Source organism: Heterodontus francisci, chromosome 14 (assembly GCF_036365525.1).
Source record: "Heterodontus francisci isolate sHetFra1 chromosome 14, sHetFra1.hap1, whole genome shotgun sequence".
Taxonomy (NCBI): Eukaryota; Metazoa; Chordata; class Chondrichthyes; order Heterodontiformes; family Heterodontidae; genus Heterodontus; species Heterodontus francisci.
This window is the reverse complement of record NC_090384.1, coordinates 58,544,851-58,562,394: the sequence shown is the minus strand read 5'-3', so window position 1 is coordinate 58,562,394 and position 17,544 is coordinate 58,544,851. Positions and strand designations below refer to the sequence as shown.

General features: G+C 43.8%; 1 protein-coding gene across 2 annotated transcripts in view; it reads left to right on the top strand.

Moving 5' to 3' along the window:
* LOC137377064 (ethanolamine kinase 2-like) overlaps positions 1–17,544 on the top strand; it is a 511,523-nt gene that overhangs the window by 140,045 nt on the left and 353,934 nt on the right. For both annotated transcript variants that reach the window (XM_068046299.1, XM_068046300.1), the window contains exon 3: positions 8,389–8,529. In XM_068046299.1, coding sequence (XP_067902400.1) covers positions 8,389–8,529 — 141 coding nt within the window. The remainder of the gene's footprint in view (positions 1–8,388; positions 8,530–17,544) is intronic.

Below are 17,544 nucleotides of genomic sequence, written 5' to 3'. Positions count from 1 at the left end.
TGCAGATGAGATGAATATAAAATGATGTCAGGTGTGAGTTTTCATCAGTTCCAAGCAGCTGCAACTCCTTTTGCTGACCTCCCAAATTCTATTCTAAAGTTCTACTGGCAGCTCCCATCTTGCACTAGGATCTGCTCACCTATCGCCCCAGTCCTCCAGTGGGTTCCCAACCTCAAACTTGTTACTTTCTTTTATGAATCCCTCTGTGGTCTCACTCCATCCTACCTCAGTAACCTCCTCCAATCCTGCATGTTAACTTTCACTCTCCACTCTCCTGAGTACAAATTCTGCATGTTCTCTTCCCATTGGCACTAGACTTGTTCAGCTACCTGGCCATGCTCATTGGAACTCATCCAAACCCTCATCATCTTGCTGCAACTCTTCCTTAACTCCCATGCTCAGCATCTCCCCACTCCCCTCAGTGAAGCACCTTGAGACTTTTCATTACATCTATTTAAAAAGGTGCTATATAAGTGTAAGTTATTGTTTTCAGAGTCTGTAGATTGTTGAAGGAAGCACAAACTTAGGGAGCTAAGGAGTTTTTGAGACCCTGGGATACAATGAGTTAGAGAGTGGGATAGGTGTTGTCTTCAGGGTGGTGAGAAATTACATGGAATTTGCATCACAGAAACAGACAATTCAGCCCAACTAATCTATGTCAGTATTTATGCTTCACATGAGAAATAGATCAGAATGTCAGAAGGCATATTTGAATCTTACAAAGAATAAAAGAGGAAAACTCACAATGAGTGATGATAATGTCATGAATGATACAGCTGTACCTGAGTAATGTAACCCTAATAAGACCAACACTAATCACACAAATCAAACTGTTGAGAAAATTACAACACTATCATTGAAAGTTAATAAATTCCTGTTGATAAATTTTAAGGTTTTTTTGTGTCTTGAATGGAGTTCACACTGCAGTTGGCGTGTTTGCCTATTCAGACTATAATTCATTTTGCGGTGATTCTGCAGCTGATACGACTACAGGGAGAGGAAAATGTAATTTCTTTTATAATTCGACATCCAAGAAAATGCATGCTTTTTTGGATCATTAATCAATGTTTTACTGCAGGTATTAATGCTAGATGAAACACCAACTGCTTTTTTTGCAGTACAATAATGTTACTGATGTTCTCAAAAGGTTAAATGTACATTCAGCTAATATTCTTTTCCAGTAAATCAACAATCATTATTAATGTGCTTCCTTTAAACCCTACTAACCCTAAAAAGCTCTGGAAATGAAAGGAAACCTAATGACTGGGGTTATGAGCACTCTTACATTTTTGAGAGAATCAGTGAAACCACGGATTCTTGCAATGAGACAGAACAGAACACTTTTAATGTATTTTGTTCAAAAAAAGTTATTGCTATAAAAGGGGTCTTGAAAAGTTTACTTTGAAAGCGGAGCTAAAGGTCACAAGTGTTTATGGTCGTTATCCTTCATCCACTCACGCTACTATATAAAGTGTACACTCTTAGGATCTAAGACTCCTTGTTGTATTCTTCTTTTGAGGTGGAGAAATAATAAAAAACTTTTTTGCCCAGGTCTGTGTAAAGTAAGACAGCAGGATTCTTCAGCACAAATTCTGTCTTTCTCTCCCTACCCCATCCTTCCTCACCCGCCCCCCTCCCTCCACATACAATTTTCATTCATCCTCCACTGAAGGTGCTGACACTTTGCCAATTCCATGCTCCCAAAATTCCAGCAGGGAGTAGGGAAAGTCATGTGTTCACAGGCCATGGTTTCCATCTGTTAAAATGAATGGATAAAAAGTCATGGGATATGTGCCCAAGATTTAGCATCAGCCATGTCTTGTGAGCACCTCTAACAGCTGAGATCATGGGAGCGTGGAATCTGCCCTATAGTTCCATTGGTGACAACTTCCTCCCAGTAGTGCAACATGTGGACATTCTTCATGTGTGAGGCTATCCAGAGAGCACCAGCAGGCTATCCTACCACGAAGGCACTCACAGCCAAGCCCAACTTCATCTCGGCATGTATATATTTTCAGCCAGGAATAATGGATAGTGATGAGGAGCAGGAACTCTCACTGATATTTTCCTTTCTCTAACATCAGAAGCAATGGGGAATTGTAGGACATGTATTGCAATCCTGACTGAGTTCGTTAACTCGACACTGACTGTGTACTGAACTTGGGCCTTTTGCTGCTCTTAATAGTTTTGTGTATACCATACTGATAAGATATCTGATGAGACTCAGGATAAGGAAAGAAGGTTGGTACAGGAATATCTGTAGTCGAGGTTAATAAGGTGCAGTTACACTGTTGACTGAAGTCACGGCAAGCATTGTTCTGAGTTTCTTTGTCGCCAGACCTTTTAAGGATCGATTGGAGACTTGGCCAGAATCAGTAGCTATGTAGTGAACCACTGTTATTGTGATGAGACTGGCATTTTCTATTGTAAGTCATTGAGTTCAACACAAACCATGAACAGCAGTAGGAAAGGTGATTTGCCTTCCAACAACTGAAGCAAAGGAATTTAAGTGTCCATGTACACAAATGATTAAAAGTTGATGCACAGGCACAAAAAAAAATCAATGAAATGTTGGTGTTTATCCCAAGAGGGAACTGATGCTTCAGTTAGACAGTGCTTTGATCAGATCCTATCTGGACTACTGCATTCAATTTTGAACCCCTCAAGAAAGATATGTTGGCCTTTCACCAGAATGATACTGGGGCTTGAAGAGTGAAATTATGAAGACAGCTTCTATCAACTTGGTTTGTATTTCTTTGAGTTTAGAAGGTTCTTGGCTGATCTCATTGAGTTGTTTAAAATGATAGAAGGATTTGATACAGTAAATACAGAGAAACTATTTCCTCTAGTGGGGGAATCCAGAACAAGGGGATACAACCTTAACATTGGAGCTGGACCATTCTTCACACAAATGGTAGTGAAAATTTGGAATTCTTTCCCCCAAAAAGCTGTGAATGCTGCATCAATTGAAACCTTCAAGACTGACATCTACTAATTTTTATTAGGTAAGGGTATGGAAGGCATATAGAACAAATGAAGTTGAGGTAGAGGTGTGTAGTCTAGTTGAATGGCAGAATAGGCTTAATGGCCTACTCCTGTTTCTACATTGCCTAATAACCCTTTCTTTTTCAAGCTGATCAGACACTGCCCCTCTAATGACTGTGCCTAGTAACCTGTCTATAACTGGTCAAACTATTAAGTGTATAAAGATTTCCAATTTTGATTTGTTGACCTATTTAAATACTGCTACCACATGGGCCACTGTCCAGTCCATGGGAACAATCCCAGACCCTAGTGAATTATTAAATACATGAGCAAATAGCTCGCAGAGCACAAATCACATTTCTTTGAGCACTTTAGGGTGCATGCTATCAGGGCCAGCAGCCGAACGATTTTGTGATCATTAAATCTAGCAAGGGTTGGGTCCACATATATTTTAACATGTTGAATTATAGCATCAATCCTATGATGTGTTATTGGTAACCCAGTGTAATTTTTAGTACTGAAGGCTGATGCAAAGTAGCCATTTAAAGCCTCTGCCTTATCTTGGAACTCTACCTTAATTGGCCCGGTGGAAGCCTTTTATAGGTCTTCATGGCTATCTGACCCCTAACATTCTACCACATCTATCATCTTCTCCAGTGTCCTTTGACTGTTCTGTAGCATCTTTCATTGGCCTCAACTGAATTTAATACCTATCCTTGATCCGTTGAGTTTAGATTAGATTAGATTAGAGATACAGCACTGAAACAGGCCCTTCGGCCCACCGAGTCTGTGCCGACCATCAACCACCCATTTATACTAATCCTACACTAATCCCATATTCCTACCAAACATCCCCACCTGTCCCGATATTTCCCTACCACCTACCTATACTAGTGACAATTTATAATGGCCAATTTACCTACCAACCTGCAAGTCTTTTGGCTTGTGGGAGGAAACCGGAGCACCCGGAGGAAACCCACGCAGACACAGGGAGAACTTGCAAACTCCACACAGGCAGTACCCAGAATCGAACCCGGGTCCCTGGAGCTGTGAGGCTGCGGTGCTAACCACTGTGCCACTGTGCCGCCCCAGTAGAAATATTTATGCTTTAGGCTAACTTGTCTTTGGACATGGCCAGTTAACCACTTCAGTTTTGCTTTACTACGTGCCCTTCTTTTGAACAGGGATCAGCAACTTGTCCGTACATGGACACCAGTGTCCAGAGTAAAAGAGGTTGGGGTCTGTGACTGGTAATTTCAAAGGAACGAGAAATTTCCCATTGGCTTCCTCAGACCGGCTTTTTAAAAAGCGCAAGTATCAGTTTCACAGCTGAAAGGTGCTGAGAACAGGCACAGCAGTTTCTGAACTTCAGACAGTTGTGGGGTTTTCCAGGAGGTTCTGATTTTTTTTAAAGGCCCACCAGAAAACCCAAATCTGGCTGAAGTTCAGAAACTGCTGAGAGAAGTGGGGAGAGAGGGGAAGCAGAGAGAGGGGGTGGAGAGAGGGGGCAGAGAGGTGGGGAGTGAGAGGGGGGAGGAGAGAGAGGGGAGAGGGGGATAGTGAGAGGGAGAAAGTGGGAAGGAAAGAGAGGGGGGGAGAGGGGGATAGTGAGAGGGAGAGAGTGGGAAGGAAAGAGAGGGGGAGGGAGAGAGGGGGAGAGCGAAAGGAGAAAGGGGGAGAGAGAGAGGGGGAGATGGATGGACAGAGGGAGCAGGGGGTGAGAGAGAGAAAGAGGGGAGAGAGATGGACACAGGGAGGGGATAGGGATTGACATAGAGAGGGAGAGAGCCAGCGAGAGGGGAGAGAAAAAGATCAAGATCACTCCTGACAGTTGGATATCTACCCAATTCTCCACATCACTACATCAAGTATGCAGGCAACATAGACTACTTGTGCAAGCAAAAACAATGCCAGATATCTCACTAAATAGGGAGAAATGTGTTTTAAATCGGACGGTGTTTTGATGGCATTAGGTTAGCTATACACTTTATATACAGATTACTTGCCCCCATGTCCGTGGCTGAGTCAATAATTTTGTCAAATGTCGTGGTGCAACATGCTGGTGCCTATCCCTGCTTTTGACCCAGAGACAAACATGGTGCCCTTCTGCTTAAGCATTCCATTTTTCATCAATGTTGTTATCCCTGCCTAGCGGCACACTCAAACTACCATCTTTGCAAATTTAGTCCCTTATAATGTGGTACTAGGATTACAGATCCAGCAGCACTAGTTTGGTTGAACAAATTAAATCTAATAATATCATCACAACAAGGTTGCCATTTCAAAACCAGTTTATACCGTCATCGCTGCTATTAATTGACACTTGACAGGTGTGCATGCATCTCCTAGAGATGGATATTTAGCAATGCTATACGCTTATCAGAGGTATAGGCCTATCTCACCATTCATCAACTAAAAAGATCAAATTATCTTCACTGATAGCTCAGTGTGTAAATGCATCACTTACTGCCTAGTGTCTAGTTAGATTGTTTAAAATGAGGAGATCGTAGAGGCACAACAGTTGATGGATAATGTTAACCTAACCCACTCGGGCAGAAATTGATAGGACTGTTTAACACCCTGCTGATGTAATTGCCCAGTGAAGTTAATTGAAAGTAAAATTGGGCTGGGTCAAAAAATGGGTGGCAGATCTGATCTTGTCAGTTTCTCCCAAATGAGTTAAATTAAAATTACCCCCTTGATTTTGGCTTTTGGAATCCCAACCATGATCTAGTGACCCAGATGAAATGTGTGCTGGTATTGATGCTAGGTGGGGCCAGGATAACGTACAGTGATGATACTATCCTCACAGTCAATTAGCCTGATGGTACTCACGGTCTGTGCTTTCAAACGAACAATGACCACTTGAATGACATATCGGTGAGAAAGTATTATCTGTGTAACTATAACCCAGCTTGAGTTACATGGGATGAAATTAGCTCCTGCAGTATCAAAAACCTGATGATGGATTTACATGAACTTCGGCTGTCTGCTAATTGGTTTAAAATGAGCAGGTTTGTGCCTTTTTCCAAAATAGCAGAGAATGAAAATGCATAAGAATCTTTTCATTATTGATAATGTACCACTGACTTCAACCCATGCCTTCAGGATGGGAAAGAGGAGAAAGTGTACCGGAGGAGAAAGTGAAGTAATTGCTAGTGATATCTGCAGAAAGGAATTAGTTCTGAACAGATTAATAGAACTCAAGGTGGGTAAGCCACAGATCCCTGATGGCATATACATTCGGCTATTGAAGGAAAACAGAGCAGAGCTGGTAAAATTTCTGATCACAGTTTTTCAATTTACTTTGGATATGCAAATTATACTGTGGACAGAGTGGGTGGACAATGTAACACCTCTAGTCAAGAAGTGGGTGGGGTTAGAAGAATAAAGGCTGTGTTTGCTGACAACGCGACCACTAAGTGGCGCTGCAGTGGCACATGCGCAAATGCAGCATGTGCCACTAAAACGTCACAGTCTGCGACTTCAGGCAGCTGCCAGGACTAAAGATGGCGCTGCTCAAATAATCACACGAAGGCAACCTGACCTAATCACATGGCAGCACACAATTGGGGGGAGGGAGAGAGCGAGCGGGCTGGAGACGGTGGGGGGAGCGGAGCGGAGCGGGGCCGAGGGAGGGGGGAGCGGATCGGGCTGGGGGGAGCGGAGCGGGCCGGGGACAAGGGGGAGCAGAGCAGAGTGGGTCGGGGACGGTGGTGGGGGGCGGTGGGGGAGTGGAGTGGAGCGGCCGGAGAGAGCAGCGGGTGGGGGGGAGCGGAGTGGAGTGGGTCGGGGATGGGGGGTGGGGGGCGGTGGGGGAGCGGAGCGGCCAGAGAGAGCAGCGAGGGGGGGGGGAGCGGAGCGGCCGAAAGAGCAGAGGACCAGAGAGCAGCAAGGGGGGAGCGGAGCTTGTCGCATGGGTGAATACCCATTAGTGTTGCATTGCTGTACGCGTAAAGCGCATACGCAGAGGCTGACCAGGCGCGTTGCCCGAAGAGGCACATGTCACGCAATGGCGTCATCGGCGCATGCGCTAACCAGTCTTGGCAAGTCGGAACGCAGCGCCCACGCAGAGAGCAGGAGACCGTCTGTGCATGTGCGCACCTTGGTGCAGCCTGATGACGTCATTTGCCGGCTGCGTTGTCAGGAGTCACTTTGAAGAATAAATCAGGTAAATATAGTCCAGTTTAGACCTGCATCAGCTCTGAGCAAGCTCTTAGAATCCATAAAATGTGTTCGCATTTAGAGATGCATGAGTAAATCGGGTTTTTTTTTACAAAAATGATTGGATAGTTAAAGTAAATGCAATGGATGTGGTGTATATGGATCTTCAGAAGATGTTTGATAAGATGTCCCAAAAAAGTTCGGTTACTGATATTGGATGTATAAAAAAGTGGTTGACAGACAGGGTACAAAAGATTTAGGAATAATGCATATTGTTCTCATTGGAAAAGATTTGGACAAGGATTGAAAAATCTGTACATAGAAATGACTACACTGTAACCTGTAACCTGCAAGGCTATGGATCAGGTGCTGGAAGGTGGGATGAGAATGGGCGGCTAGTTCTTTCAGCCGGCACAGACATGTTGGGTTGAATGGCCTCTTTCTGTGTCGTAACATTTCTATGGTTTCTATTAGGCCATTCGGTCCAACCAATCCATCTCTGCATTTACTCTCCGTGCAACCAAATACTTCTAATCACACGTAACCCATCCTGTTCCTATATCCCTTCAATCCTTCATCCACCTATACAATCTAATCTTAAACGTTGACATAGTTTTTGTCTCAGCCATAACTCTCAATTAACACTCTGTATAAAGACATTTCTCCTGTGCCATGTTGTAAATCTCTGACTTTGAAGCTTGTATCTATGGAGACTCATTCTTGACCCCTCAACTACTAAAACAGTCTGCTTCTGGATACCGTGTCACATCTTCTCATAATTTTAGACACTTTCATATCACTCTGTAATCTGCATTGTACTAATGAGCAAAAGCCCACAATTTGTCAAATTCTTCTTCTTGTTTATATTTCTTCATATTGGGCAGCATCCTAGTAAATCTGTGTTGTACCCTCTCTAAAGCCTCAATATCCATCCTAAGCTCGAATCTATCCTAAAATGTGAAGCCCAAAATTACACACAGTATGCTAATTAACATCTTATTCAGGTTTTGTATTAGTTCATCATTACCTCTTGGTTTACAGAAAAGGTGTATATGAAAGGCCTGAAAATGTGATATTTTAAAGCTTTTTCATTACCAACAAAATCCAAATAAGTGCTGATTTTTAAAATATATTGTTATGAATGCTTTAGCAGATGATTATATAATTCACTGTAGTATTACTGTACTAATAATATATTAATGATATATAAATTAATACATGTATTTTTTTTCTCTATAGACTTGTAGCCAAGGAAATGGCTCAATTTCATTCTATTCAAAATGATAACGGCTATCCTTCTGAACCTGTCCTTTGGAAGACTCTCTCCGTGTACCTGACTTTACTCAATAGCAGCCAGCCTAAACCAACAGCAAATATGAGGTAGGAGCGAAATAAATTGTTTTCCCCTTGAAATGCAACTCTTTAAATACTAATGTACTACTTAGTGTGTTCATACCAAATTTCTTTTTCAGCTCTTTTAACAGAAGCATTCACCCATTTTAAATGGGTTACTGCTTCAGGAGAGGTAGTAAACAAAGCAATTGTACAAATATGGTAAGCATTCCTGGTGACATTTTTAAGATCCTAATTTGTAGCTATTTCTTGTACTAAAATTGCAAAAAGATTTACATGTTGTGTAAACTTTGTTCAAGTCATAGAATGGTTACAGCACAGAAGGAGGTCTTTCAGCTTGCCGTGTCCATGCTGGCTCTCTGTAACTGAAGTCCCTCATCCCTGGAACCATTCTCATAAATCTTTTCTGCACCTTCTCTAAAGCCTTCACATCATTCCTAAGGTGTGGTGCCCATAATTGGACACAGTACTCCAGTTAAGACTGAACCAGACTTTTATAAAGGTTCATCATAACTTCCTTGCTTTTGTACTCTATGGGTGGAATTTTATGCTGTCCCCTGTGGCAGATTTGGAGGCAGGGAGAGCATAAAATTGGTGGGATGGTGGCATTGGATAGGGGTGGGGGGGGGGGGGGGGAGGGTGCGGTTGCCACCACCATCCTGCCTCTGCCAAAATTTAAGCCAGGGTGAGAAGGCCTGTGAACGGCCTTCCCTCCCTGCCGCCGAATGAGGCCCTTAACTGGGCAATTAACCCCCACTTAAGGGCCTCTTTGTGCCACAGCCACAATTACCCGTGCGGCAGGTGGCCCTGTCACCACACGGGAAGCACTGTAGGAAAAACCGTGTGGGCTGCCTCCTGCCTCTGGGGGTTGGGGAGGTGGGGCCATCCCTCATTCAAAGGCATTTAGTGCCTGAACGAGAGAGCCAACATCGGAAAGGGGGTGTCTGCTGAGAGCTACCCCCTTGCCCTTGCTGCCGACCCCCCCTGCCATGACCCTCACCCATGAGGCCCCGCCTGCCCTGACCTACCTGAAGCCTACTCCAGTGATGCTCCTCGGCCTCCTGTAGGTGCGGCTATGACAGCAGCCACAGTGGCGTTGCAGCTGTAGACTGAAGGAGCATGAATTGATTTACATAGGGTTATTTTGGTATTTGACCTTTGATTGGCCAGCAGCTCTGTAAGGCCAGGACCTCCAGCGAGGGGATCCTAAATCCTATGGAAGGATTTAACTGCCCGATTGGCACTAAATTCAGCGGGCCTTCCAGAAAAGAGGTGACATGGGGATCTTGGGGATATTGGTTTCATTTTCCCCCGACATCAAGATCCCCACCGCCAGCATAAAATTCCCCCCATGCCTCTATTTATAAAGCCCAGGATCCCTTATGCTTTTTTAACCATTTTCTCAACCTGCACTGCCAATTTCAACAATTTGTGCACATATACCCCAGGTCTCTCTGTTCCTGCACCCACTTTAGAACTTTATCCTTTATTTTATGTTGCCTCTCCTTGTTCTTCCAACCAAAATGTATCATTTCACACTTCTCTATTAAATTTCATCTGCCAAGTGTATGCCTATTCCACCAGCCTGTCTATGTCGTCTTGAAGTCTACCACTTGAAATCTATTCTCCTCATAGTTCACAATACTTTCAAGTTTTGTGTCCTCTTCAAGTATTGAAATTGTGCCCTGTACATCCAAACCTTGGTCATAAATGTAGATCAAGAAAAACAGTGAGCCTAGTACCGATCGCTGGGGAATCTCACTGTACACCTTCCTCCAGTTTTGAAAACAACTGTGCACCACTACTCTCTGTTTCCTGTCATTCAGCCAACTTCGTATCCATGCTGCCACTGTCCCATTTATTCCACGGGATTCAACTTTGCTGGAAAGTCTATTATGTGGAGTAAAGTGGATTTTTGATTAACAAAAGTCAAATAGAGGGGAAAAGAAAACTGTTGTGGCACTTGAAAACTAATGATAATTTAAATGAAACAGGATGTAGATTAAAAGATCAGTTAGGGATGCCAGTATTGGATAAAGAGCAATTATGTGTCACTTTTCACTTCTGGGAGGGGGATAAACTAAAGTGATCCTGTAGACAGCACAAAATGAATATTTCTTAAGGCTTTCTCAGATGATAGTGTTATCAGTTAAAATGTTCGCTTTTATTTACGTTAGCAGCTCCTTTGAAATTTTCATGCCATCATCTGATTAAAGTCAGGACTGAGCAATAACTACGTCTGTTTTATTTCAGTAGACTGAAGGAGCATGTATTGATTTACGTAGGGTTATTTTGGTATTTGACCATATACTGACTTCAGAAGGCAAGCTTCTGATCGTCACATTGTATCATATGCATAGTAATATGCAACCTACCTCACTACAGTACAGCAGAGCTTACCTGCTTTCTGTATGTAGTAAAAAATTGAAAATTACATTCAATTGGCACATCCACAGACATACAGGGCTGAATTTTACGCCGCCCCAGTGGGTCAGATGGTGGCGTGGGGGCGGCGTAAAATTGAGCGGCAGGCTCCAGGAGGCCTACCCGCCCCGCTTCTGCCTCCAGCCAAGTTTATGGTGTCAGGCGGGGGTTGGGAAATGGCCTGTCCACCAGAGGCCAATCAAGGCCTTTAAAGTGGCCATTTAATTAATTCCTTAAACACGGGTGAGGTCCCGGAGGACTGGAGAATTGCTAATGTTGTCCCCTTGTTTAAGAAGGGTAGCAGGGAAAATCCAGGTAATTATAGACCGGTGAGCCTGACGTCAGTGGTAGGGAAGCTGCTGGAGAAGATACTGAGGGATAGAATCTATTCCCATTTGGAAGAAAATGGGCTTATCAGTGATAGGCAACATGGTTTTGTGCAGGGAAGGTCATGTCTTACCAACTTAATAGAATTCTTTGAGGAAGTGACAAAGTTGATTGATGAGGGAAGGGCTGTAGATGTCATATACATGGACTTCAGTAAGGCATTTGATAAGGTTCCCCATGGTAGGCTGATGGAGAAAGTGAAGTCGCATGGGGTCCAGGGTGTACTAGCTAGATGGATAGAGAACTGGCTGGGCAACAGGAGACAGAGAGTAGCAGTGGAAGGGAGTTTCTCAAAATGGAGACGTGTGACCAGCGATGTTCCACAGGGATCCGTGCTGGGACCGCTGTTGTTTGTGATATACATAAATGATTTGGAGGAAAGTATAAGTGGTCTGATTAGCAAGTTTGCAGACGACACTAAGATTGGTGGAGTAGCAGATAGTGAAGGGGACTGTCAGAGAATACAGCAGAATATAAATAGATTGGAGAGTTGGGCAGAGAAATGGCAGATGGAGTTCAATCAGGGCAAATGCAAGGTGATGCATTTTGGAAGATCCAATTCAAGAGTGAATTATACAGTAAATGGATAAGTCCTGGGGAAAATTGATGTACAGAGAGATTTGGGTGTTCAGGTCCATTGTTCCCTGAAGGTGGCAACGCAAGTCAATAGAGTGGTCAAGAAGGCATACGGCATGCTTTCCTTCATCGGACGGGGTATTGAGTACAAGTGTTGGCAGGTCATGTTACAGTTGTATAAGACTTTGGTTCGGCCACATTTGGAATACTGCGTGCAGTTCTGGTCGCCACATTACCAAAAGGATGTAGATGCTTTGGAGAGGGTGCAGAGGAGGTTCACCAGGATGTTGCCTGGTATGGAGGGCGCTAGCTATGAAGAGAGGTTGAGCAGATTAGGATTATTTTCATTAGAAAGACAGAGGTAGGGGGGGAACTGATTGAGGTGTACAAAATCATGAGAGGTATAGACAGGGTGGATAGCAAGAAGCTTTTTCCCAGAATGGGGGATTCAATTACTAGGGGTCACGAGTTCAAAGTGAGAGGGGTAAAGTTTAGGGGGGATATGCGTGGAAAGTTCTTTGTGCAGAGGGTGGTGGGTGCCTGGAACGCGTTGCCAGCGGAGGTGGTAGACGTGGGCACGAAAGCGTCTTTTAAGATGTATCTAGACAGATACATGAATGGGCAGGAAGCAAAGAGATACAGACCCTTAGAAAATAGGCGACATGTTTAGATAGAGGATCTGGATCGGCGCAGGCTTGGAGGGCCGAAGGGCCTGTTCCTGTGCTGTAATTTTCTTTGTTCTTTGGGCCACTTAATTTAATGGTGACTTAAGGGCCCTCGTTCGCCTCCATGGGTATTTTACCCGTGGCAAGAGGGCATGCTGGGGACGTGAAAGGCCGCCCAGCAATAGCTGCTGGCCTTTCCGCGCCCCGGGGTGGGGGAGGGGGGGAGGCATGGCAGTCGGGCACAGGGTGCCCTATTGAGGGCCGCCCCCGCCTCCCAACCCAACCCCGGGACCCAAGGCACCCCCCCCAAAACGACCACTCCAGCCTCACCAGGGAAGGACCGATCCCCCTGGTGAGGCATGCCCCTACTTAACTTCCCTCCTGGATCCATGGCGTTGGCTGGGCTGCAGTCCCAGCAGTGGCCACCACTCCTGGTGGCGTTGCTAGGACTAAAACCTTCTGATTATCCGGCAGCTCAGTGAGGCGGGACCTCCTCCCTCAAGTGGGTGGAAGTCCCGCCTCAGGACAACTAAAGCCTGGGGACCCGTAAAACATGGGACAGATCCCCGGTCTAGGTGAAGTGGGTTCACCGGCTCCCGCCCATCCACCGTAAAATTCCCGCCACAGTTAGTAAGATGATAAAGAAAATCCATTCAAGTCCTAAAAATAATCAAATTGATAAGAAAGGAAGAATATGTAAGCGTTCTATTTAAATAGTCAAAACTTGACAAAGGAACTTAATAGAACATGAGAGTTCAAGTTCTTGTCAGTTCAATGATTTCAAATTGACTGCAGTCTGGGGGGACCTCAAAAGTGCACCCTCTGGAAAAGCATAGAATCACTGACAGCAACTTTTGGATTTCTTCATTTAACTGTGCATGTGCGGATTCCAGAAGTTGCTGTCAGTTTCAGAGGAGTAATGACAAAGAACACTGGGCAAAATCTAGGCCAAGATATGCTATTCATTACTGCACCACAGTGACTGCCTGAACCTAAATGCTAAGTGACTCATCTATAGGGCAGGTGGGTGGTGTTTATGTGGCTTTAGCCAGAAAGCAAAGCCAGTGTGTGGCATAGTAAGGAAATGCCAAGCTAGGAAAATGGAACCCATGCCACATCTTGCCTTTCCTTCACCCTGCTGGGCACTTTCTTATCAATTCCCACACAGATACTTGCTTTGCTTGCTGTCTAAATGTGTCTTCTCTCAGCTGCTGCAGATGCTGGCATGGGTAATATCTTTACAGTTTAGAGTAGAGGAAACCTTGTGAGACAGCTTTGCTCAATCTGATAATGGATAGCTCATGAAATTATAAGACAAATACCTTTTTAATTCTCTGACAGATACAACTAATTATCTTAGTAATTTAATCACAGTGACCACAAACACCCAAGTACCTTTCGGGAACTATCATTAAGTGTAATCATTAAATCACATCTTTGTACGATTTTCCCTGAATTTGCCCTTGCTAAGTCTGAATCCATCCTCACCTTGCATTCACTGAATTGGTCTTTCTAATTGGTGTCAATGGTTAACAATCAAGAGTAAAATCCCTGTTTAATTTTACCCCTCCGTAGCCCTGAGATGCCAAGCTTAATTATAGTGCTCCTCCTTTCACCTAAAATATTGTCAGGAAGATCAGTATGGATTGGGAATTAAAATATGACCTTTTTGGTAGTATGACTCAGCTCTGTACTGGCCAATGCATTTACCAACTGAACCTCTGGGAGAGTTCTGGACTTGTCGACACGGGTAATTTTCTGAATTCATGCTTCCAACAGGAAGCATCACCTATCAGGAGTGAAAATAAGAAATTTTGCAGCAGACGTTCACACACAGCCTGTACCCAAATATCAGATCAGTCTTCCTGGCTGCCAAACCTCTCATCTGCCAGTGCGAATTTGGAAAATTACTGCTATAATGCTAGTTTCATCTTGGTTAGTGTTGGAAGGAGTTAAGATCTTGCCTTCTCTCTCAATTAACATTACAGATTAGCAGATATTGAAAATCTAGTGATCGCATGCTTAATGAGCAGAAACTAATTCCACTTTCTTAGAATGTAATTTGAATTTCAAATTGGTGCCATGGGTATTTTACACTAATGGGTGCAGTTTGCAATCGTACATGTTCTTTGCTTGGGAAAACCACCTTTTGAGATAATTAAGACATTTAGCAATGGGTTTATTGTACCCTGTTGCAGCAAAGAACCTGAATGACTGAATACTACAGCCCTCCTTTCTTGAAGATGCAAACTCATGGAGTACTGTTTCAGCTGCCTGCATCCCAGTCACAAGTGTCTGAAAGGTGGTGCACAATGTGCTGTTTAATCTGTCCTCAAATGCCACAAGAGCAGCAGTTTGTGATTATGTGGAGGAGGAGGTACTGACTGGTTCTGGGCCTCTCGGTCAGGTTGGAGGGACGGGCTGATGGTTGGAGGTGGGCCGGGGTTGGTGCTGGCGAAGATTCCAAGGAAGCTTCCACATAATCCATTGATGCCTGCAATCAACCTTCCCTAATGGTCCCATAAATGAGGACAGTGGATTCTAGAGTCACAACTGTCTGCTGCCACACATTGTTGCCAAGCAGCAATTCGCCAAAGCTTCTTCAACGCCAACTGCCAAATCCACAACCTCTACCATTTAGAAGGATAAGGGCAGCAGATGCGTGGGAACACCACCACCTGCAGGTTCCCCTCCAAGTCATATGCCATCCTGACTTTGAAATATATCACCATTCCTTCATCGTCACAGGGTCAAAATCCTGGAACTCCCTACTGAACAGCACAGTGGGTATACCTATATGACATAGACTGCAGCAGTTCAAGAACCACCTTTCCCAGAGCAATTAGGGATGAGCAGAAAATGCTGGCCTTGCCAGCGGTACCCATATCCCATGAATGATCGAAAACATAAAGGATGGAGAAAAGGATGGAGACTGATGTTCCTTGAATATTCTTCTTTCCAGGTCAGTACATATAGATTTAGGGCCCATTATTCCAAAGCCTGGGCTGCTTTCTCCATTGTTTCTGCTGTGTTACTCCCCACTCATTTTAGAGAGTGAAGAGTGTGGTCTTGTTACCTTGTATGGGTTAGCAGTTGGCAGGAAAAAAGACAGAGGCGCAAGGGGAGAGCCAACTGTGTAACAGCCCCGACAAACACATTTTTCTGCAGCACCTGTGGAAGAGCCTGTCACTCTAGAATTGGCCTTTATAGCCACTCCAGGCACTGCTCCACACACCACTGACCACCTCCAGGCGCTTACCCATTGTCTCTCGAGATAAGGAGGCCAAAGAGAACCAAAGAGCATGCCCTGGTCAGGTCATTGTAGATTTACTGGTGTTGGTTTATTAATCTGGAAGAGAATGGAGCTGAAGGGTGTATTTCTGGTGGGTGTGGAAAACTGCAGCTTATAGGTTTTAGAAGCCCCTTTGCAATTCCGTATTATTTGAGTCATCTTTGTTGCTTCTTCCATTATCGTTAAGTTACATCTGCCTACCCCTTTGTTACATCTTCCAGAGATAGCAGTTGATTCTCATTTGAGCAAGGAAATGTCCAGCCCAATCAACAAGTTTAAATTGTCTGTTGACAAAGTCATTCTCATAATGTCATATTGTGGAATACCTTACCGTTTTAGTTTAACCTTCTACTTTGTCTTATCTCTGCTGTTTTCAGCAATATGGGCATTAGCCTAAATTCCAACAAAATGCAATAGAGGGAAAAGCAAACTTAATGGTACATATTGAGTTTAAAATCTTGTAACATTCATATCCTCTCAGATTCAATTGTGGTTAGTAAGATATTTTCTTTAAGGCACTATTCACAAATCAGTTTAGGTCTTGTTAGTGAAAAACATTGATGAGTCTCATTTACTTGCCTTTGTAAATATGTGAAAACATCAACTTAAAATCATTCACAAACCACAAAGTGTGAAGAATAAAATGTTTAAGATATGGAAATGTAAAGGAACAGAAAAATTGGAAAATGTCTAATTGGCATTATTATTAGACACAGAAGCAAATTATGAATACTTTGAATGAGTCTGAGAATGTGCTTAGTTAAAGTGTGTCTAAGACGCAGTGGTGAGGCTGTATCTTTCACCAACTCAGGATGAAGGTCAGTAGTACTAAAGATTTTTTTCCAGCATAGAAGAGTGGGGCAGGATTAGGGGTGAGTAGTGGGTGAAAAGGAAAAGGGAGGTCATGGTGATCACTTCAGCAGAATAGTTGTCAAAGAACAATGAGCAGGGTCTTGGAGCAGGGAAATGGATAATTGGCATATAGGAGCAGGGTAGAAAATGGTTGAGGAACAAATCGAAAATGGCCACAAGTGGGAAGAATGGCGAGGCGAGGAGTGGGGAAGAAGGGGAATGAGATATCAGGTAGCAAGATGTAACATAGGAGCAGCAAAAGGTGAAATGGAACTGGCCCTTGTGCAGGTGAGATCAGTGGAGCCACCAAGGCCGAAGGAAGAATAGGGCTTAAAGTGCCTGAGAGGAGGTAACTTCTGTAAGAAGGAAAGGGAGTAGCATCTAAAACACACCAATAAAGAATGGGGAGGTGCAGAAGTGGGAGGCAAGAGCTGGGCAGAGGGAGGAAATGCATGTTTTTGTTGCAGTAGAACCAAAGAAGGTGAAGACATGAGTGGGGAACCACCAGGTGACTGGAGACTTGCAATCACAATGTGACAATGTTGACATCTAGTTTTTTTTAGTATAAAGAGTGTCATAATAGCCCAACTCAAGAATTGTGGTCGAGGAAGTAAGGGTAATGTATAACTGATAAATAAATAAATAGCAAATCAAATCAAGGAAGCTGCACAAATCTGGATGTTTGTGTTTTATTGGTATCATCATTTACCTGACTCTCCTTTGGAAGTATTTTTCAAAGCAGAAAAGCCATGATCAATAGCCCTTTCTGTCAAATCAACCTTACCTATCCACCTTCTCACCACATCTTTTCTCTCTCTAGAAATAGTTCTAATTATGTCTCTGAAC